The 22,748-nt window shown below is 44.1% G+C and overlaps 2 protein-coding genes across 5 annotated transcripts in view; one reads left to right on the top strand and one right to left on the bottom strand.

The window, feature by feature from the left end:
• pih1d2 (PIH1 domain containing 2) overlaps positions 1-5,497 on the bottom strand; it is an 18,272-nt gene extending 12,775 nt beyond the window's left edge. Inside the window, exons 1-3 of one of the 2 annotated variants that reach the window (XM_070894431.1) lie at positions 5,200-5,497; positions 4,473-4,614; positions 119-369 (exon numbers count right to left, since the gene is read on the bottom strand). In XM_070894431.1, the coding sequence (XP_070750532.1) occupies positions 119-310 (192 nt within the window). In that variant the 5' untranslated portion in view covers positions 311-369; positions 4,473-4,614; positions 5,200-5,497. Of the gene's footprint in view, positions 1-118; positions 370-4,082; positions 4,132-4,472; positions 4,615-5,199 lie in introns of those variants that run through there. The other variant, XM_070894433.1, reaches the window with a different exon arrangement.
• Positions 4,995-22,748, top strand: nkapd1 (NKAP domain containing 1). Of its 3 annotated transcripts, none has more exons than XM_070894434.1 (6): positions 4,995-5,126; positions 7,748-7,829; positions 9,736-9,839; positions 11,012-11,164; positions 16,469-16,522; positions 19,744-22,748. In XM_070894434.1, the coding sequence occupies exons 2-6, from the start codon at positions 7,761-7,763 to the stop codon at positions 20,273-20,275; spliced, it is 912 nt and encodes a 303-aa protein (XP_070750535.1). In that variant the 5' UTR covers positions 4,995-5,126; positions 7,748-7,760; the 3' UTR covers positions 20,276-22,748. The 3 variants fall into 3 exon arrangements, with proteins under 3 accessions (XP_070750535.1, XP_070750537.1, XP_070750536.1); XM_070894436.1 differs by having other exon boundaries at positions 4,995-5,352; XM_070894435.1 differs by having other exon boundaries at positions 4,995-5,588.

The following is a 22,748-nucleotide window of genomic DNA, read 5'->3' as shown; positions in this document are numbered from 1 at the left end:
ACCCCATTTATTTAATTAAAAAATTCAATTTATATTAAAATCTAGAAGCTTATAGAGGCAAATAAAAGAGTTAGAATAATGGTCAAATATCAGCCACTCTGGCTAACAGATACAGTACCAATATCCTTGTCTGAAAGCAGGTGTGAGGCTCCGGCAGACTGAACTGCTTCATTCCCTCTCCGAGGTGATGCCGGATGAATTTTTGATATGCTTCAGGGTTGCTCTCAGACATATCATCCAACAGACCCCACAGCTGGTTCACCTGCTGCAACATCTCCTTCTCACTTTGTTTAGTTGCCATGGCTACCATGAATTCTAGCTGGTAACGTCTTCTTTATGGCGCCGTGAATAGTGGGGCAGTTCTGTAACCTATTACAAAATGATACCGTGTTATAGAGGGAGATTTCATTGGAATAAAAACAGAAAACGCTGGAAATCTCAGCGGGTCAGGCAACATCTGTGGAGAGAAAAACACTGGAACACAGGCTTAGGAGAATTTCGAGCAGATATAAGGAAAGGTCAAGGATATAAAAGGCTAAATAAAGATACACCAACACACCCAATCTAGCATCCGAGTGCATTTTGAATTTCTCCAATGTTTTTGACTTCACTATTTCACCTAGCGGATTATTCCTTGGGCCTGCTTTAATTTTACTGTTCACTCGTTTACATTGATGTCCTCTTGTCCTACATGTCTGACTCATATTGATGTTATATTCTGGGTTTACCTCATCTATACCATTTAACAATACTTTATATAACTCGATGATGTCTCGTCTTAAGTTTTTTTCTAGGCAGTCCTAAGTGGCTCTTTGTGCCCTTCTGATTGTCTGCCAGTTTAAAATATCATGAATTCTTTGACAAAGAGTTAATTCTAACCTTTTTTTTGGACACTTAGGGAATCAAGGGATAGGCTGGACAAGTGGAGCTAGGAGATCTAATGTCTCTACGTTCCTAACACTTAATCATTAGAAAACATAGTTTTTGTATTCTCTTTCTTTATTCTTCCACTCATAAAAACAGAGATGCCTTTCAGGAATTGTGAATCATTTTGTCATGAGATCATGCGCATAGATGTGACAATACATTTTAACAAGAGTGACATAACCGTTGCCGTGTGTTTCCAAACAAACTGGGAAGGATGTGCTTCACATTTTTTCATGAACACTGCACCCATTTAAAGCTCACTCAGTCAGAATAGGTTGTGTACATCATGCACTGCATACTGTAACAGTGTGTTGTAAACAATTAATTGAAATAATATTTATTATTTATGAAAATGTGGGGAACTGTTCAACCATCACCGTCTCCAGGCCAGGTTCAAGACCACTCCAACCTCTATTGTCGAGCTACAGTAAGCGGATGATGTCTGCGTCTGTGCACACACAGAGGCTGAACTCCAGGACATAGTCGACGTATTTACCGAGGCATACGAAAGCATGGGCCTTACGCTAAACATTAGTAAGACAAAGGTCCTCCACCTCGCCGCACAGCACTGCCCCCCAGACATCAAGATCCACGGCGTGGCCCTGGACAACGTGGATCACTTCCTCTATCTCGGGAGCCTCCTATCAACAAGAGCAGGCATTGACGACGAGATCCAACACCGTCTCCAGTGCGCCAATGCAGCCTTTGGCCGCCTGAGGAAAAGAGTGTTTGAAGGCCAGTCCCTCAAAACTGTCAGCAAACTCATGGTCTACAGGGCCGTAGTAATACCTGCCCTCCTGTATGGCTCAGAGATGTGGACTATGTACAGTAGACACCTCAAGTCGCTGGAGAAATACCACCAACGATGTCTCCGTAAGATCCTGCAGGGAGGACAGACGCACAAACGTTAGCGTCCTCATCCAGGCCAACATCCCCAGCATTGAAGCACTGACCACACTTGATCAGCTTCGCTGGGCAGGCCACATAGTTCACATGCCATACATGAGACTCCCAAAGCAAGCGCTCTACTCGGAACTCGTCCACGGCAAACGAGCCAAAGGCAGGCAGAGGCAACGTTACATGGACACCCTTAAAGCCTCCCTGATAAAGTGCAACCTCCCCACTGACACCTGGGAGTCCCTGGCCATAGACCGCCCTAAGTGGAGGAAGTGCATTCGGGAGGGCGCTGAGCTCCTCGAGTATCGTCACCAAGAGCACGCAGAAATCATGCGCAGGCAGCGGAAGGGGCATGCGGCAAACCAGGCTCCCTGCCCACCCTTTCCCTCAACAACTATCTGTCCCACCTGTGACAGAGACTATGGTTCTCGTATTAGATTGTACAGCCACCTAAGAACTCATGCTAAGAGTGGAAGCAAGTCTTCCTCGATTCCGAGGGACTGCCTATGAAATGTTATGCTCTTTATGCATATACTATAGAGCATTTGCAAAAGGCTAGTCTAATGCAAATCCATCACCCTTGGCTTCACACTTTGTTACAATTGTTAAACAATGTTAAGAAAAATCCAGTAATTTTATGATGGAATCTTCTGAACTGGAGCCAAAATTTACAAGCACCTCTTAATTTGAAACTTCTTGTAGCTACAGCAAAGAATGATATTAGCTTGCATTTATATAGCGTCTTTAATGTAGAAAAATGTCCCATGGTGCTTCACAGAGCTGTAATCAGACAAAAATGGAGACTGAGACAAAAAAAGAAATACCAGGAGAGGTGACCAAAAGTTTAAGGTGCGTTTAAGTAAAGTTTTTAAGCAGGAGAGTGAGGTGGAGGAGATTCTGGAACATGGGGCAAAGTCGTGGATGAGATTGTCACACTTGTTGGAGGTGAGGATGTGGCAGGAGAGTGGGTTTGGGGACGCATTGGTAATGGAGAGCAGAAGCTTATTATTACTCTGCTGCATGATCCTGGCGTAATGGCAGAGGAGAGTGAGGCCCAATGGTGCTTGATATAGTCCAGGCAAGATCTATTGATGGATGGCTAAGCCAGTGTGTGTCAGTCTGGACTTGAGGGAGCCAAGTTGGGGGTTATACAAGGGAAATTGACTGAGATGGGAGCGAGTAAAGGTTTTGCTGGGGACAATGACATCAAAGGTGAACGTGAGGGAATTAATGAGCAAATCAATAGTTGCGGAACTATTTTGGCGAAAGGAGGACCAAAGACTAGCTAGTGGGATTTAGTAATTGGAATTATAAGTGACCTGGGGGGGAAATGTTGTTTCCAACATTGGAGACAGAAGGATTACATAGAATTGACAGAACAGAAACTGACTGTTTGGCCCATCTGGTCTATGCCAGAATTTAGGCTCCACACAATCCTCCTCCCACCCCTCTTCATCTAACCCTATCGGCATATCCTTATATTACTTCCCCCCCCACCCCCCATCTGCTTATTTGGCTTCCATGTAAATGCATCGATGCTATTCGCCTCAACTACTCCTTGTGGTAGCCGAGTTCCACATTTTCACCACTCTCTGGGTAAAGAAGTTTCCTCTGAATTCCCTATTGGATTTATGGGATGTGGAACTTGTGCCCTGTGTTGGTAGTAATTAGACTATGTGGCTTTAAAGGGTTAAGTCACATTCGACAAAACTGCACCTAACAGGATAGACTAGAGTTTTCAACACTCTGGCCTATGAAGAAAGATTGGATAGGCCTGGGTGGTTTTCTTTGGAACAGAAGAGACTGAGGGGAGATTTAATTGAGGTGTATACTGTGATGTATTTGCAGCTACGCTCTGTACCATGTAATTACATATAACAGCCAACAGACGGGGAAAGCCTGGAAGGCACACATTACTGCACCTCGTGCTGCCTCCCTATATAATGCAGGCTCCTCCTGCAGGTTTCACTTTTGGAGTTTACATTAAACCTAAAGGTCACAAGGAGATCGACTTCAGCAATGGGCCACGAGTGATTTATTATAGTGATAAGCATATGTATCATATACAATTATGAGGGGCCTAGATAGAGTGCAGAGGAAGGACCTAGTCCCCTGAGCAGAGAGGTCAATAACCAGGGGGCATAGATTTAGAGTAATTGGTGGAAGGTTTAGAGGGGAGTTGAGAACTTTATTCACCCAGAGGGTGGTGGGGTCAGGAGCTCACTGCCTGAAAGGGTGGTGGAGGCAGAAACCCTCACCACATTTAAAAAGTACTTGGATGTGCACTTGAAGTGTCCTCTGGTCTTTATGAATGGATCATCCGACCTGCAGTGAGCAACAGCGGGGGAGGTCCACTAGTAGCTTGATTGGTTCGATCAGGACCAATCGGAGTAAGCATATCGCGGCTCAGTGCCTTTTGATCCAATCACGAAACAGGCCGTGGTCCAAGGCGCTCCTGATTGGGTAAGATTTGAACCAATTAATTTAGTCCCCCCGTCCCTCGCACACCCAGGGCAAAACCCACCGCCAAGATCAACATTCAAACCAAAAGCAATAAAGAGGGCTGGATATCTGAAATTAAAAAAATGAAAATAGGATATTAATAATAGCAATATCGGCGGAGACGCGGGCGTGCGGCCGCTGCTCACCTTCGGGGCGCCGCTCGGACCCAAGCGCCGCCCGCGGTTACCCCTGGCAACCGGCCTCCCAACCCGCCCGACCTTCAACCCGGAAACGGTCTCCTCCTATACGGTTCCCCCGTGGGAAGGGAGCGCGGCTTGTTCCTGGGACCTTGTGCAAGAATAAAACAATTTAAACCTAAGCGATGAACAAATACAAGTTATTTTAAAGCAATCAACAAATAGCTCTCATATTAGCAATGAATAAATAGACCCTCCCTTTAAACAAGGAACAAATAGAAGCTCTGATATAAAAGAAGTACTTTTCAATGTGAGGTTATCAATGTTTATTTTGGGGATAATTTACATACAACAATAACTTGTATTTACATACAGCGAAATAAACTGTAAAGTGCTCAAAATACAATCTTTTTTCGCGCATTGCTAGCGGCCGGGGTAGAGGCTGAGATTGATTTGGATGATTTATTTTATAAAGGGGGGGAACAAAAGGCGCCGAGTAGTTGGGGGTGGGGGAAACTTGTGTGTGTGGCGGTGGCGCCGACTTCCGGTCGGGGGAGAGGCGGAGGGAGCGGCCCGGAGCCGGGGCCAGGGCCTGAGGCTGAGGCACACACCCGCACCGCGGGCCCGGGGAGCGGAGCGGAGCGGAGCTTGAGCCGGAGCCAGGTAAACACAGCGGGCGGCCCCCGCTGGGCGCTGTTTAAACTCCAGGCCAAGATCCCCGCCGTGACATCCTTACATCGACGTGGCGTTCAACAGCAACGTGCATTTGTAGAGCAGCTTTTAACGTAGGATCACAAGATGCTGTCGATCAGAGATTGCATAGGAATCACAGAATTACACGGGATATACGCCACAGAAACAGGCCATTCGGCCCAACCAGTCCATGCAGGTGTTTATGCTCCACTCGAGCCTCCTCTCATCTTTCTAAATCTATCAGCGTAACCCTCTATTCCCTTCTCCCTCCATATGCTTGTCCAGCCTCCCCTTAAATGCATCGATACTATTCGCTTCAACTACTCCCTGTGGTAGCGAGTTCCACATTCTCACCACTCTTTGCGTAAAGAAGTTTCTTCCGGAATCCCTATTGGGTTTCCGCAGACTCTATTGGATTTCTAACGTCCCAAGGTATGTCATAAGACCAGAAATTTGACACCGAGCCACGCGAGATATTATAGGGCAGATTGACCAACAGCTTGGTCATGCATTTATATAGTGCCTTTCACAAACTCAGCACGTCCCAGAGTAGTCAATGTTGTAATGCAGAAAACATGGCAGGTGATTTGTGCACAGCAAGCTCCCATAAACGGCAGTGATAATGATCAGATAATTTGTTTTAGTTATGTTGATTGAGGGATCAATATTGGCCGAGGATACTGGGGATAACTCCCCTGCTCTTCTTCGAAATAGCACCATGGGATCTTTTACATCCACCTGAAGAGTAGACGGGGTCTCGGTTTAACATTTCATCTGAAAGATGGCACCTCCGATGGTGTAGCCCTCACTCAATGTTAGTCTGGATTTTGTGTTCAAGTCTCTGGAGTGGGACTTGAACCCACAAACCTTCTGACTCCGAGGGCGAGAGTGCTATCCACTGAGCCACGGCTGACATGAGACATTTCTTCACTCTGAGGATTGTGCTATTTTGGAATTCTCTACCCCAGAGGGCTGGGGATGCAGAGTTGTTGAGTATATGCAAGGCTGAGATCATATTTTTGGAGTCTAGGGGAATCAAGGGAATTGGGGATTGGATGGGAAAGTGAAGTTGAAGTCAAAGACCAGATATGATCTTGTTAAATGGCAGAGCAGGCTCGAGGGGCCGAATGGCCTACTCCTGTTCCTAATTGTAGTGTTCTTATGAAACCTAAGCTTCAGTCCAGTGTCCCTCGATTAACACAGGTTCCCTAGTCTGATCTCTCTCTAGTGAACTTTTCTGGAAAGAACACATGTGAATGTCAGGTGAGAATGGGATTAAGTGCAGCTGTGAAGCCCTTACCCCAGTCTAATGGTTTGACGATGTCAGTATGCCACATGTCAACACTCCCGAGGAAAAAAAACTCTTTTCACCACCTACCTGTGCCCTCTACTATTGCCTCCATTTTCCCTCTACCAAGAGGGACAGGGTCTGAATCAGACCTTGGAGGAGGGACCTGACTCCAGGTTTGTGCACAGCAACTTTGCCTTGATTTGTGGGAGAGAAAAATTAAATAACTGCTCATTGCTAGTTGTGTGAGCTTGCAAAGTCATGTTCTTATCGAATGGTGGAGCTGGCTTGTGAGGCCGTATGGCCTACTCCTGCTCCTAATTCTTATGTTCTTCTTCCGCAAAGCCACAGCCAGTCAAACTGCATTGGATGCCAAGCTGCAAAATAAGCAAACACTTTACTGAGTGAATAGGGAATGGCGCCTTGTTCTGTAGATTGAAAGAAAATGCTCTATTAATTGCACTCCATTTTATAGTTCAGGATTGTGTACTTACTGAAGAACCATGGATTGTTGCAAATAAAGAAATGTTCAGTAAAATAACTCAAAATTATCTTTCCATATACTTGGAAATATTAGCATGGCAATTAAACTGCTCTTGTAATATCTGAAAAGTGCCCTGCTCATAACCCTACTTGTTGCACACTCTGAATTATTTTTACTGATCATTTTCAATCATAAAAACAGAAAATGCTGGAAATACTCAGCAGTTCAGGCATCTCTGGCGAGAGAAACAAAGTTAACGATTCAGGTCGATGACCTTTCATCAGATGATGTATTTAAATTACCCACAAAAATAAATCTGATCAAAGATGCCATATTTCTAAAATTGAAAAGTGTGGCAAGGCCAGTATTTATTGCTCATCTCTAATTACCCTTAAAGATGAAGATGGTGAGCCGCCTTTCCAACTGAGTGGCTTGCTACGCTATTTCAGAGGGCAGTGTTGTGGGTCTGGAATCACATGTAGCCCAGACCGGGTAAGGATGGCCAATTTCCTTTGCGAAAGGACCCAATTTTTAACAACAATCTGGTAGTTTCACGGTCACCACTACTGATATTAGCTTTTTATTCCAGATTGATTTAATTAACTGAATTTAAATTCCCCAGCTGCCGTGGTGGGATTTGAACTCATGTCTCTGGATCATTAGTCCAGGCCCCTGGATTACTCGTCCAATGATATAGCCACTATGCTGCCATACCCAGTTACTGTGTATTAACCAGCTCAGCCACCAGGAGAGCCTCTTCAATTGAAAGGTTAATTCAAGGCTGCAATCCAGATTGATGGTGCCTCTTTCTTTCTTTAGAAGGACGGCCACGATGGCTAAAATTTCTATGGGCAAAGTTCTTCTGCGAAATGTCATCCGCCACACAGATGCACACAACAAGGTAAATTTGTTCCAGTTATGTATTCAACCTAAAATCTGCAGTAAAGAATGTTTCTGGATAACAACTCTTTTACACTAAAGACATCTCCCGACTGAATAGATCTATCGTACTGCATTGTGCCGACTACAGCTGTGTAACATTGCGCTTCATCATTCTTGTTTGCAATTTTATATTCAGTTATTGCAAGGTAGCATAAAATAGCTAAGTAAAGGTGCTTTATACTTGGAACCAATTTTGAAATGGATGGTTATGTTGGACAACTGACTGTAATACCTCAAATGTTTGAACTGGATTCTTTTAAAGACCTCTTGACTCCATTTGCTATTCTGTGACGACGATGACAACAACAACTTGCATTTATATAGCGTGCTTAACATAGTAAAACATCCCAACGCCTTTCATAGGAGCGTTGTCAACAAAATTTTACACTGATATTAGGGCAAATAGAGGTAGGTTTTAAGGAGCGTCTTAAAGGAGGAAACAGGTAGTGAGGCGGAGAAGTTTAGGGAGGGAGTTCCAGAGCTTAGGGCCTAGGCAGTTGAAGGCACGGCCGCCAATGGTGGAACAATTATAATTGGGCATGCGCAAGAGGCCAGTATTGGAGGAGCGCAGATATCTCGAAGGGTTGTAGGAGGTTTCACAGATAAGGAGGACCATGAGGGATTTGAAAACAAGCATGAGAATTTTAAAATCGAGGCATTGCTTAACCGGGAGCCAATGTAGGTCAGTGAGCACAGGGGTGATGGGTGAATGGGACTTGGGGCGAGATAGGATACAGGCAGAGTGTTTTTGTAAAGCTGAAGTTTATGGAGGGTGGAAGATGGGAGACTGAGCAGGAGTGCGTTGGAATAGTCAAATAGAAATGAATATTGTCATGACATAGAAACAAAGGTTCTATGGGTTGGGTTTAGAATGCATTTCACATAATGGGGCAGTAAATGAGCATTATTTTCATTGGAGTTAGTTAATACATTTCTGGACTGTGCGATTGTGTGTGATGAGGAAAGTTTAGACAGTTTAATTGACAATGTTTTGAAATTTTGAAGTGTATCATGGCGTACTTGGATGTAAACAGAAAATGCTGGAAATATTCAGCAAGCCAGGCAGCATCTGCGGAGAGAGAAACAGAGTTAACGTTTTTCTCTCTCCACAGATGCTGCCTGGCTTGCTGAGTATTTCCAGTATTTTCTGTTTATATTTCAGATTTCCAACCTGCGCAGTATTTTGCCTTTATATGGAATACTGAGTGTTAGTGCCTGCAGTTCCCACATTGATAGCTTCCTGGTCTCGGCTAAGTTAGTGTTGAAAGGCACTGACCAGAGGCCAATCACTTACTTGGGTTGACTAGTAGGGAGTAATCCATAGTTCTAGTTGGATCAGCTTAGTCAGAGTCAATGCATTGGCCTGGGGACAATAATACTTTAGGGTGGGTGAAGGGGGAGAGGATGCCCAGGAAGGAGGCAAATTCAGTTCTGTCTTGGAGCTGATGTGAGAGAGATTGCACACAAAGGTTGGTCTCCATTATTAGATGCAACGTTCCCTCTGAGGTGTACGGCTATGCGTCAATCGGGAAGTCCCGCGCAGGTCATTCACCAGCTCCTGCCGCTGGAATAGATACCGCGTGGCAAATTTAAAGGGACCGCGCACGGCAAAAAAAATAGAGGGAACATTGATTAGATCTTTATCTCAGTGCTGAACGACCAAAGTGTTGCAACCACAACTCGGATCCTGAAACCCCCATATCTCTCCCCACATCCCACGGCAACCCTGCACACGATTCAGACCCAAGACTTTCTGTCCTTGAGCAGTTTGAGCTCCTGACCCCAGCCAGCTACCTGACCCGTCTCAGTGAACCAGCCAGCACTCCAGGGTTTTTACATCTTCCCTTCTGACTTTTTTTTTGCAGATTCAAGAAGAGTCAGAAATGTGGAAAATTAGAGAAAAAGAGAAGCAAACAAACGAGATGAGTTTTTCCCAACGGAAAAGGAAAGCTTCTGAGAGTTTGCCGGGGTAAGCATCTAATACGGCTCTTCTGAGAAACTTGAGGCTAGGGTCTCATTATGTTCTTTTCCTCCTTGTAGCAGTGCAGAATTTGGTGCTGTTTACCTGCTATCATGGGTGAGGGAGACAAATCCTGAAAAACTTCTTTACTTTGTATTATTGTGTGGTTTTTAATTGCAGCATTGACTGATTATTTTTTAACGCGTGTATTTCATTTAATAGTTTTTATTTCCATATTCATTCCTATTACTCTGTTGGGTTTGGAGACTCATCATTATTCATATCCTGAATTAAAAGTTTGAGGTGATCCAAGCAAAGTCTTCTGAAGGCCTGGGTGCTTAGTCACAAGATTCGGTACATAAAAAGGCCTGATGCGTAAAGGCACCACTCGGTGTAGTACTAAGAAAAGCAGACCAGTCGGCTGCAATCTCAGCTGCATTAGCTGGGCCCTCCTGGGATGGAGTTGGGTTACCTCAATCAGGCTCAATACCCTGGGCGAGGAAGGACCCCCTCGATCGCCATCTAGTGACCCTATTGAAAATTGCAAGAACAAGAATGTTCTCAACTCTGGATGCCGTACACAGTCGATTACCCTGCCAATACTGAACAAGAAAAGGAATGTCTTGCATTTCTATAGCGCCTTTCACAATCACCGGACGTCCCAAAGCGCTTTGCAGCCAATGAAGTACTTTTTGAATTGTAGTCACTGTTGTAATGTTGGAAATGCTGAAGCCAGTTTGCACACTGCAAGCTCAACAAACATCAATGTGATAATAATGATCAGATAATCTGTTTTTTTTAGTGATGTTGATTGAGGGATAAATATTGGCCAGGACACCGGGGTTAACACCCCTGTTCTTCAAAATAGTACCATGGAACCTTTTATGTCCACCTGAGAGGGCAGACAGGGTCTCAGTTTAATGTCTCATCCGAAAGACGGCACCTCTGACAATGCAGTGCTTCCTCAGTACTACGCTGGAGTGTCAGCCTAGATTTTTGTATTTCTGGCGTGAGACTTGAACCCAAAATCTTCTGACTTAGAAACTGGCAAAGATATGGCAGCAAGGTTGCCTTCCCATCCCTTTACAGCAGGAAATTATGTGTGGCTGTGGGAACCAATAACAAAAGGGAATGGCAGAGTGAATTATATTCTTACTAAAAACAATCCTAATCTGTACCAGCAACAGAATGAGGTGCGATGGGTACGATGAAGAGCATGAAGTCAGAAAGGCAAATGCCGCTGCTAGTGTGGCCTTGACCACTCCACAGGATGAGCGTGAAACCAGATACTGGAAAAAGAAGCTGTACGAATTTGAAGAAAGTGATCCAAACAGGTGAGCTCCTTGCAATCTTTTGTTAATTGACAGGGAAGGCTGCGCTCTTTAGGTGAAGCTGTGGAGCAATAACTAATTGCTCCAGTGTCATATCTCAGCATATGACGTCAAATGTGCATCCCATTTAAAAAAAAAAAACAATCTACTCCTCGAACATAAGAATTGGGAGCAGGAGTAGGCCTTCCGCCCCCTCGAGCCTGCTCCGCCATTCAGTAAGAACATGGCTGACCTTCGTCCTCGACTCCACTTTAACTCCCAATCCCCATGTCGCTTGATTCCCTTAGAGTCCAAAAACCTATCAATCTCGGTCTCCTGATAGCTCAAATTCATTTTTGCTGTTGAAATAAGTTAAATTATCAGATGATTTGAATTTGGTGACTTTGAATTGAGAGGAGTACACTGTTTTCTGGGGGGAAAAATCTTACAATGGATTTTGCCTGGAGTATTTATTTGAAAATTATAGGACTGTATCTTTTTTATATATATATATATATATATATATATATATATATTTTCAGGCTGTCACAAGTTGAAAACAATAGACAACGGCGAAAGCCACGGGCCCAAATTGCATCACCATTTGGGGGGCGAGCCACCTTGTGAATTCAATTTTTGTTCTCAAACTTTAAAAAAAATTACAGTCCTATTTTCACACAAGTACTCGCAGAGTTCTGCCATTTGCGGATTTCCGAATTTATTTTAATTTCAGTTAGCTTTATTGTCCTTTTGGAGATGCTGATAGAGAACGCATGGTTTTAAGTTACCAGTATGGAGGAAACAAGTTGTGCTTCAATTAATCTTTGACACTGATTGCCTTGTCAATCGGTGATCAATTCGCCCAGACACTTTTAAGATCAAGCTCTGTTTTGCTGACAATTTTAGCTGATTGATCAGTTATTCTTGTGTACAATTGATTTGTACAAGATAGCTCCCTTTGAAGGAACTGATATCCATTTTACACATTAACAAAGAGCTTAGGAGCATCAAAAATGACCCTTGCAAAACGTTCTGTAGATATTTCCGACATGAGCTTTTCTGTGCTCGAAGCATCCAATTACCATTAATTGTTTCTGCCTGTACACGGTTTAGAGCCCATTAATCTGGCAAGGGATTGGAAAGGTAGAAAGGTGCATTTGTCCTGCTGGTCAGAACTGTCACTGTGATGCACGACTGATGAGATCAGATTGGCGGTCTGATGGCACGGCAACTTGGCGAGCCCCCGCTAATTTGTTTCCGTGTTCAAGTGGTGAGCAATGCGGCCTCCATTTTGGGCTGCCAGTGGGCGTATGGTTAAAGGAAACCAAATCGTTCCTCTTGGGCAGGAAAGGAAAATCTGACAGTGAGTCAATGTGGGGGCCACTCTTGTGCAGCTGATTACAGAGCAGCATCACCAGAGGCATGGACCAGATCACTGACCTGCCCCCTCGGATGAGCAAAGATGCCTTGTCCAAGGCAGGAAAAAGGGGGAGACAAAACAACAACAACTTGTATTTATATAGCGTCTTTGACATAGTAACACATCCCAAGGCGCTTGTTTTAAGACAAAACAAATACATTTGACACAGCCACATAAGAAGAAATTATGGCAGATGACTGTGGTAGGTTTTAAGGAGCGTTTTAAAGGAGGAAAACAAGGCGGAGAGGTTTAGGGAGGGAGTTCCAGAGCTTGGGGCCTAGGCAACAGAAGGCACGGCCACCAATGGTTGAGCGATTATAATCAGGGATGCTCGAGGGCAGAATTTGAGGAGCGCAGACATCTCGGGCGATTGTGAGGCTGGAGGAGATTACAGAGATAGGGAGGGGTGAGGCCATGGAGGAATTTGTAAATAAGGATGAGAATTTTGAAATCGAGGCGTTGCTTAACCAGGAGCCAGTGTAGGTCGGCGAGCACAGGGGTGATGGGTGAGTGGGACTTGGTGCAAGTTATGACATGGGCTGCTGAATTTTGGATGACCTTGAGTTTACGTAGGTCATCCAAAAGATGGGGTCAGTTGTATCATCTCACCACACACCTGGCACTTTCCTAAGCTTTATTGCTCAGTACCACATCGAGTAATGAACTTACCCGCTCAACTATCAGGGAACTCTGAATAAATACACTTGTGAAATTATAGGTTGCTCCCGAGGGACATTCCACAGTAGTAGCAAGTTGAATCTCGCTTTGGCTATTCAATTATGATCACAGTGTTACTAGCTTGACAAAAGCGGAACAGAATTAAAGGGGCAGACCAGAGTGGTAGGTGTTTGCCCCTGTATTTTTGTTATCAATCATTAAGGGTTGGTGCTGAGGGACGACCAGATGTTTGCAGAACATTGGGGTGGGGGTGGGCTGGGAAATCAGCCACTTTATGAAAGTAAACTTGCGCAAAACATAAAAACAGATAGTAAAAGCTTTTACCGATATATAAAATGGAAAAGAGTGACTAAAGTAAATGTTGGTCCCTTAGAAGATGAGAAGGGGGATTTAATAATGAGAAATGTGGAAATGGCTGAGACCATAAACAATTATTTTGCTTCGATCTTCACAATGGAAGACACAAAAACCATGCCAAAAATTGCTGGTCACGGGAATGTGGGAAGGGAGGACCTTGAGATAATCACTATCACTAGGGGGGTAGTGCTGGACAGGCTAATGGATCTCAAGGTAGACAAGTCCCCTAGTCCTGATGAAATGCATCCCATGGTATTAAAAGAGATGGTGGAAGTTATAGCAGATGCATTCGTTATAATCTACCAAAATTCTCTGGGGAGGTACCATCAGATTGGAAAGCAGCTAAAAAGGGGGCAGACAAAAGGCAGGTAACTATAGGCTGGTTAGTTTAACATCTGTAGTGGGGAAAATGCTTGAAGCTATCATTAAGGAAGAAATAGCGGGACATCTGGATAGGAATAGTGCAATCAAGCAGACGCAACATGGATTCATGAAGGGGAAATCACGTTTAACTAATTTACTGGAATTCTTTGAGGATATAACGAGTATGGTGGATAGAGGTGTACTGATGGATGTGGTGTATTTAGATTTCCAAAAGGTATTCGATAAGGTGCCACACAAAAGGTTACTGCAGAAGATAAAGGTACGCGGAGTCAGAGGAAATGTATTAGCATGGATAGAGAATTGGCTGGCGAACAGAAAGCAGAGAGTCAGGATAAATGGGTCCTTTCCGGGTTGGAAATCGGTGGTTAGTGGTGTGCCACAGGGATCAGTGCTGGGATCACAACTGTTTACAAATTACATAGATGACCTGGAAGAGGGGAACGGAGTGTAGTGTAACAAAATTTGCAGATGACACAAAGATTAGTGGGAAAGCGGGTTGTGTAGAGGACAAGAGAGGCTGCAAAGAGATTTAGATAGGTTAAGCGAATGGGCTAAGGTTTGGCAGATGGAATACAATGTCGGAAAATGTGAGGTCATCCACCTTGGGGGGGGGAAACAGTAAAAGGGAATATTATTTGAATGGGGAGAAATTACAACATGCTGCGGTGCAGAGGGACCTGGGGGTCCTTGTGCATGAATCCCAAAAGTTAGTTTGCAGGTGCAGCAGGTAATCAGGAAGGCGAATGGAATGTTGGCCTTCATTGCGAGAGGGATGGAGTACAAAAGCAGGGAGGTCCTGCTGCAACTGTACAGGGTATTGGTGAGGCCGCACCTGGAGTACTGCGTGCAGTTTTGGTCACCTTACTTAAGGAAGGATATACTAGCTTTGGAGGGGGTACAAAGATGATTCACTAGGCTGATTCCGGAGATGAGGGTGATCTTATAGAAACATTTAAAATAATGAAAGGGATAGACAAGTTAGAGGCAGAGAGGTTGTTTCCACTGGTCGGGGTGACTGGAACTAAGGGGCACAGCCTCAAAATACGGTGGAGCCAATTTAAAACTGAGTTGAGAAGGAATTTCTTCTCCCAGAGGGTTGTGAATCTGTGGAATTCTCTGCCCAGGGAAGCAGCTGAGGCTAGCTCATTGAATGTATTCAAATCACAGATAGATAGATTTTTAACCAATAAGGAAATTAAGGGTTATGGGTAAGTGGAGCTGAGTCCACGGTCAGATCAGCCATGATCTTGTTGAGTGGCGGAGCAGGCTCGAGGGGCTAGATGGCCTACTCCTGTTCCTAATTTTTATGTTCTTATGTTCAAGCCCCTTTAGTGTTCTGCTCAACAATTTGCTTGAGTGGCATTGGTGCAGGCATAGAAGGATGTAGGTATCCTAATCTGTTAACAGCATAACGGTACATGTCATGAGAGAGGATGGACATTGTTTTTTTTAAAAAAAAACAAACGTTTGGAATTTTAATATTTGGTTAAGACCGATGATTAGTTAGAATTTGAGGAGCATCTGATACCTCAAAAAATCTGTTCTCAAAGCACTTCTGAACAGGAAATCCACTAGGTTCTTGGGCAATGTTCCCACTAAGGTGTTCGCACGGCCGCGCAGTAATAGGAACGGTCCCGCGCAGGCCGCACACCGACTTTTCCTTTGTAAATACCGCACATGCGCAGAAATTTAAAGGGTCCGGTTATTAAAAGAGGCCGCGCAGAACAAAGCGCAGCTCACAGGGAGCTTTAGTCTCGGGGCTCTACCAGCCCACAGGGTAATGCACGGTAGTCGGGTGTATTTTCAAAAACTTTTCTGTGGAGATGTACCTAACCGCTACTCGGAATTGTCTTGCAAGTTCAAGAGCTATGTGTGACAAATCATGATCGTGCACCACACTGCTTCTTGGAAATCTTTTCATTGGTCAGTGTAATGTATGCACCTGTGAGTACGTTCACAGGTTTCTAGAGCTTTTGTCAACAAAAAAACCCCACAAAAAACCCCCCCAAAAAAACAACAAAAAACAAAAAACAAAAAAACAAAAAAAAAACATTTATTAGAAAACGAGGCCAGATCGGGGGGGCACTTGATTTAACTGTTTAATTTTGTTTCCAACTAAGAGTTGTAGAGCTTTTGTCAGCAAAATAGTTGTAGAGTTTTTGTTGGGAGTGGCTTATCCAGTCACGTGATGTTCACAAGACTCAATAAAACCCCAGCTAGTTGGGTCTAGGTCATCCACGATGAGGTATGCAGTTGTGAGACTAGTGGATGAACTGGTAATGTGTAGTGTGATTGTTAAACCTTTGTTAATAAACCAACTAGTTCTTAATAGCAATGCATTGCTATGAATTCTTAAGCAAAGAACCCATGAAGCAAATACATTAGTCATGTTTTCTTTTTGCTTTACCAGACAATATTGCGAGTACTCTAGTTTTTTTTAGATCGTGCTGCAATTATACTGTCTCACATGATGTTGTTTATTTGTACAGATGGGGTCACAGTGGCTATAAAGAACTTTACCCAGAGGAATTTAAATCCGAGAGGTAAGTTTAAAAGCAGATCAGCATGATTAGAAATATGGTGATTTTACTGTAATCTTAACATGAAAATAAAAGGAAGGTAAATTAGGAATAAATTGAATATGTATAACATGCTTCTGTTTAACTTGGGGAGTGGGTGGGGGTGTGTGAAATGTCAGCTTGAATTCCTGCTTCTGATTCCTATCGAGAAGCCTATCCTGGAGGTGGACACACTGAGCAAAGACAGGATCGGATTCAGCTGTGATAGCCTCCATTGCTGAATAGCTGATTGCTCACTTTATAGCCTTGCATATAAGCAATGGCCACCGGAGTAGAGTACCAGTTGCCTCTGCTTTTGGGAAGGAGAGAAAATAAGTAATTTCAATTGCAGTTGCATCTAAGTATGTAAAGTTATCGAAAGTAAACGTGTACAGTTACAGAGTTCTTCCATTATTCCTGAATGATATTATTGACCACACGGTTGACATGGGCCAGTCAGATTCTAAAACCAAGAGGAGAAACAGAATTTTGAATGATAAGGGAGTTGAGGGTTATGGGGAGCAGGCAGGGAAGTGGAGTTGAGGCCATGATCAGATCAGCCATGATCTTATTGAATGGCAGAGCGGGTTCGAGGGGCCAAATGGCCGACTCCTGCTCCTATTTCTTGTGTTCTTATCTGCCTCCCCAGCAAGCCTCATCTGCAGGCTCTCCCAGGAAGGCACGAAAAGCTGTGCCCCCTCACTTGCTCCCTTCATAGAAACATAGAAACATAGAAAATAGGTGCAGGAGTAGGCCATTCGGCCCTTCTAGCCTGCACCGCCATTCAATGAGTTCATGGCTGAACATTCAACTTCAGTACCCCATTCCTGCTTTCTCGCCATACCCCTTGATCCCCCTAGCAGTAAGGACCTCATCTAACTCCTTTTTGAATATATTTAGTGAATTGGCCTCAACAACTTTCTGTGGTAGAGAATTCCACAGGTTCACCACTCTCTGGGTGAAGAAGTTCCTCCGCATCTCGGTCCTAAATGGCTTACCCCTTATCCTTAGACTGTGACCCCTGGTTCTGGACTTCCCCAACTTTGGGAACATTCTTCCTGCATCTAACCTGTCTAACCCCGTCAGAATTTTATATGTTTCTATGAGGTCCCCTCTCATTCTTCTGAACTCCAGTGAATACAAGCCCAGTTGATCCAGTCTTTCTTGATAGGTCAGTCCCGCCATCCCGGGAATCAGTCTGGTGAACCTTCGCTGCACTCCCTCAATAGCAAGAATGTCCTTCCTCAGGTTAGGAGACCAAAACTGTACACAATACTCCAGGTGTGGCCTCACCAATGCCCTGTACAACTGTAGCAACACCTCCCTGCCCCTGTACTCAAATCCCCTTGCTATGAAGGCCAACATGCCATTTGCTTTCTTAACCGCCTGCTGCACCTGCATGCCAACCTTCAATGACTGATGTACCATGACACCCAGGTCTCTTTGCACCTCCCCTTTTCCTAATCTGTCACCATTCAGATAATAGTCTGTCTCTCTGTTTTTACCACCAAAGTGGATAACCTCACATTTATCCACATTATACTTCATCTGCCATGCATTTGCCCACTCACCTAACCTATCCAAGTCGCTCTGCAGCCTCACAGCATCCTCCTCGCAGCTCACACTGCCACCCAACTTAGTGTCATCCGCAAATTTGGAGATACTACATTTAATCCCCTCATCTAAATCATTAATGTACAGTGTAAACAGCTGGGGCCCCAGCACAGAACCTTGCGGTACCCCACTAGTCACTGCCTGCCATTCTGAAAAGTACCCATTTACTCCTACTCTTTGCTTCCTGTCTGACAACCAGTTCTCAATCCATGTCAGTACACTACCCCCAATCCCATGTGCTCTAACTTTGCACATCAATCTCTTGTGTGGGACCTTGTCGAACGCCTTCTGAAAGTCCAAATATACCACATCAACTGGTTCTCCCTTATCCACTCTACTGGAAACATCCTCAAAAAATTCCAGAAGATTTGTCAAGCATGATTTCCCTTTCACAAATCCATGCTGACTTGGACCTATCATGTCACCTCTTTCCAAATGCACTGCTATGACATCCTTAATAATTGATTCCATCATTTTACCCACTACCGATGTCAGGCTGACCGGTCTATAATTCCCTGTTTTCTCTCTCCCTCCTTTTTTAAAAAGTGGGGTTACATTGGCTACCCTCCACTCCATAGGAACTGATCCAGAGTCAATGGAATGTTGGAAAATGACTGTCAACGCATCCACTATTTCCAAGGCCACCTCCTTAAGTACTCTGGGATGCAGTCCATCAGGCCCTGGGGATTTATCGGCCTTCAATCCCATCAATTTCCCCAACACAATTTCCCGGCTAATAAGGATTTCCCTCAGTTCCTCCTCCTTACTAGACCCCCCGACCCCTTTTATAACCGGAAGGTTGTTCGTGTCCTCCTTCGTGAATACCGAACCAAAGTACTTGTTCAATTGGTCCGCCATTTCTTTGTTCCCCGTTATGACTTCCCCTGATTCTGACTGCAGGGGACCTACATTTGTCTTTACTAACCTTTTTCTCTTTACATATCTATAGAAACTTTTGCAATCCGTCTTAATGTTCCCTGCAAGCTTCTTCTCATACTCCATTTTCCCTGCCCCAATCAAACCCTTTGTCCTCCTCTGCTGAGTTCTAAATTTCTCCCAGTCCCCAGGTTTGCTGCTATTTCTGGCCAATTTGTATGCCACTTCCTTGGCTTTAATACTATCCCTGATTTCCCTTGATAGCCACGGTTGAGCCACCTTCCCGCCTGCTCCTTTCACCCCCAGTGCCAAGTTTGTGTCCCGTTCCCCCCCCCCTCTCCCTCGGTGCCTCGTCTGCCCTCAGACTCACTCTGCTGGCTATGAGCTCAGCTTTAGTTCCAGCATTTGACAGCGGCATACTTAGTGTCGGGATCAGTTGATTTCCTGATTCTGCCACTTGTTTTAAAACAAAAAAACAAACTCAATTTCAGCACAATCAGCACTTTGCAAATCTGCCTTGCCCACACTATGGGAGCCTCGGCCTCTTAAAACCTACTTCCGTTGATATTGGCATTGAAGTGGGAGAATCGTGAGCATAATTTATTTTTTAAACCCCAGTCATCCACTGCAGCCTCTTTCCAGATCGGGATAAATATCTGGTTACAGGTGAAAGTGGAGCTTTCCGTGAAAACTCATCTTTATTTTTTAATTTCCAGCGACTGGAAAGATAGCAGCGAAGGGCGCACTGCCAACGGAGGGAGAGCCATGCACCTGAAGTCTTCGAAATCTAACTCCCGAAAACGAAAGCGATCCAGTAAATCAAATAAGAAGAAACGAAAAAAGAGATCCAGCAAAAAGCTGAGGAGGAAGAAAAGTCTGCGGAGCAGCGATTCTTCAAGTGGCAGTGATAGCTCGGAGGAGGAGGAGGAGGACTCTGATCACAGGAAACGGAGAAAAGCAAAGAAGCATCATCGCAAAAAAACTGGAAAAAAGCAGAAGCAGATGTCGTCCACCTCCTGCCAGAGCGAGTCATTACACAGCAGCGACTCCGACACAAGCAGCAAGGATGAAAGTGATTCCAGGAATCACCTGGAGAAAAGGAGGAAGAAGAGCAAGAAAAAGCATCACAGAAAGGTTCCTAAAGTAGAAGGTGATAAAGAGATAAGGACTAGTAGAAAGAAGAGAAAAAATTGGAAAGTAGCACACAACGATACTTCCGATGACAGTGGGGAAGATGACTTGAATTAGATCTGTACCTTGAAAATCTTGTCCTCAAGCTCCTAAGCAACCTACTTGAGTCATGTAAACCTAGCCACAGAACCAGACCAAGTGCATCATTTGGTTTAACTGACCTGGTCTAAAAATGATTTCGTGCTAGGTATGAAAGAACTTTTTTGCTTCAAAAGGTTGTTGTACACTGCCGGCTTTACTCCAGAAAGCCCTTTCACTTGGCTCGCCAATTGATGTCCACTTTATCTGAATATTGCGCGCACTGTAATACTGGGTTTCTGCAGTAATGAATAAGAAGGTGTGGGATTAAGAGCCTTAGGGGCTAGACCATTACAAAGCAGAACCACGTCTTGTTTTAAATATGATCGTCTCCTCTTGGTTTTGCAAGTGGCTTCCTTGAACCACATCAAAGCTCTGGAAACATTCTGTCATTAACCTCGGAGTTGTCTATAATATACATCAAACACAAACCCGGTGTCTGATTTCATTTCGCGGAGCTCTTCAGTCATTCCAAACAGTCAAAAATCAGAAAGATGCTTAGAATTTAAACACTACCATTTGTGCTTCTGTATGCACTTGAGTTGTCAGTTGCAAATAGTGGAGGACATGGCAACCAAAGTGACTTCTCATTCTGTCTGACTTGAGCTACATAAATTGGTGCTGCATAACTCGGTTTGTTTTGGCTTAGGCAGAAGCAGTGTGAAGTAAAATTGTAATCCGTGGGGTTAGGGAACAAGGTAACCTTACTGCTGGTGCAGTGATGTTTGCTGCTGAAACTTGAATGGGCAAACTTCCACAACAGTGGAAGTCTGGGATAAAAGGTTTTGATACTGTACTGCTGAATAGAAGGATTGTGTGGAAGAGCTTGCTTTTGATTGCAACCAGTGCTTACAGCTCTGTGCAATCTAATACCTTTGATCCAAAATCAGTAGCTATATACAGGAGAGCATTATAGTGATGGTCTACTTCCCCAGATGCTTCTTCGTAGCCCTGATCCCTTGAAACTAATAATTTGATGGATTTTAACTGTACTTTTCCCGACTGAATGATATCTGTTTTTGTTACAAAAGGTTAATTATTCTTTGCCAATTCCAAGGCATAGGCAGAAATCCTAAAACAGATCAAGGAAAAGGTAGCGGACGCAGAGATGATGGGCAATTTAATTTTCTTTTTAAACGTTTAGTTTAATAAAGGCAGTTTTATATTGGTTCTACACACAAAAGTAGAATTTTACTTGATAGTACTGCAGCATTTTTCCTTCAATTTCCGCCCTGCCTTGGGGGTTACAGTTCAATGGGTACACTGCCCAAGCGGCCATTTCTTATGTGTAAGTATTGGCAGGCTATATAAGCATATCCATCACCATAGCAGAGCCCAATCCGATGCACACTTCATGCACGTACACACGCACTTTCCAATTCGGAGCAAGACTCCGAAAGGCTCAGGGATGCCAACGCCAATTGTGGCCCTCTAGCTGCAGCCAATCTGGCACAGTCTAAGAACCGAACTTAAGATTGTTCGGTCTTTATATTATAAAGCTCTACCCAGTAAGCTTTCGGCGACTTAACAGCTGGAGTTTATTTCCCACCACTCTTCCCCTTTAGTTTTTCCCCTAGCCCTTTCCTCCCCCCTCCTTTTCTGAAAGGCACTGACTTGTGATTGGGTATGGCTCCCGAAGCACTGGGAGATATTTCACCCACGTGGCCGTTCTTTGCGTGAGTCCGGGCAGAGGATGTCGGCAGGCCGATCGGATATGTAGCCTCTGAGTGGAGTTGCGATGGGTTGTGAGAAATGACCTCTGAGTTAGGTGTATATTGAATAAGTTAAAGCCAGTGCGCCTCTTAACGTTGTGGTGATTCGCCGTTCTATTTCTTGGGCAGTGATTGTACGTCCTGGTTTGTCTGAATAAAATCTGCTCCCAAGCTGTGCTGGGTAACGATGGGAAGCAGATACTTCAAATGGCTAATGGATTCTGATTATGATTTTTTTTTGTTCATGACATTTAATGGGAACCTGATCTTTTAAATTAAAAGCAGTGACACCCTTTATGGCAGGGAGCAGCTAGTTTCTGCACCATATTCTGTGTACAAATCTCAGGCGCGACGAATCAGTGGTTATATTTGACACAGTTCTTTGCATTAGACCCTCCACTCGCTGGTGCTATTAACCAGTAAATATTTTCTGCTCTAAATGTCGAGGAGTATATCCTGAAACCTATGTTCTGGTAAGCCTTCAACCCAAGAGAGCTGAGCCTTTGTAGCAAACTACTCGCCGCTTGATGTACAATCGGTGTGTGTTTTAAACCCATGTTCTATAAATAGAACTTCAGTGGGTGCTGCTTAGGTTACGTGCCAAATATTCCTGCCAATATCTATCGATGTTGTCTTTTCCCTTGTTGCTAAGCGACAAATGGTTTTTTAAAAATCCATTTTGTATTTAATCTTTTGAATATTAAAGCATGATTTTTGCTTAATAAATATTTTAACACTTA

This window comes from Pristiophorus japonicus, chromosome 11, assembly GCF_044704955.1.
Source record: "Pristiophorus japonicus isolate sPriJap1 chromosome 11, sPriJap1.hap1, whole genome shotgun sequence".
Classification (NCBI taxonomy): domain Eukaryota; kingdom Metazoa; phylum Chordata; class Chondrichthyes; family Pristiophoridae; genus Pristiophorus; species Pristiophorus japonicus.
Note: the sequence above shows the minus strand (reverse complement) of the source record. Positions and strands in the feature narration are given on the sequence as shown.

What these genes read in the sequence shown, in the direction of transcription:
- nkapd1 (XM_070894434.1), top strand. Translation starts at nt 7,761, where the DNA reads ATGGCTAAAATTTCTATGGGCAAAGTTCTTCTGCGAAATGTCATCCGC. An exon ending in ACACAGATGCACACAACAAG is followed by an intron (nt 7,830 to 9,735) that starts GTAAATTTGTTC and finishes TTTTTTTTGCAG; the next exon opens with ATTCAAGAAGAGTCAGAAAT. An exon ending in GCTTCTGAGAGTTTGCCGGG is followed by an intron (nt 9,840 to 11,011) that starts GTAAGCATCTAA and finishes AATCTGTACCAG; the next exon opens with CAACAGAATGAGGTGCGATG.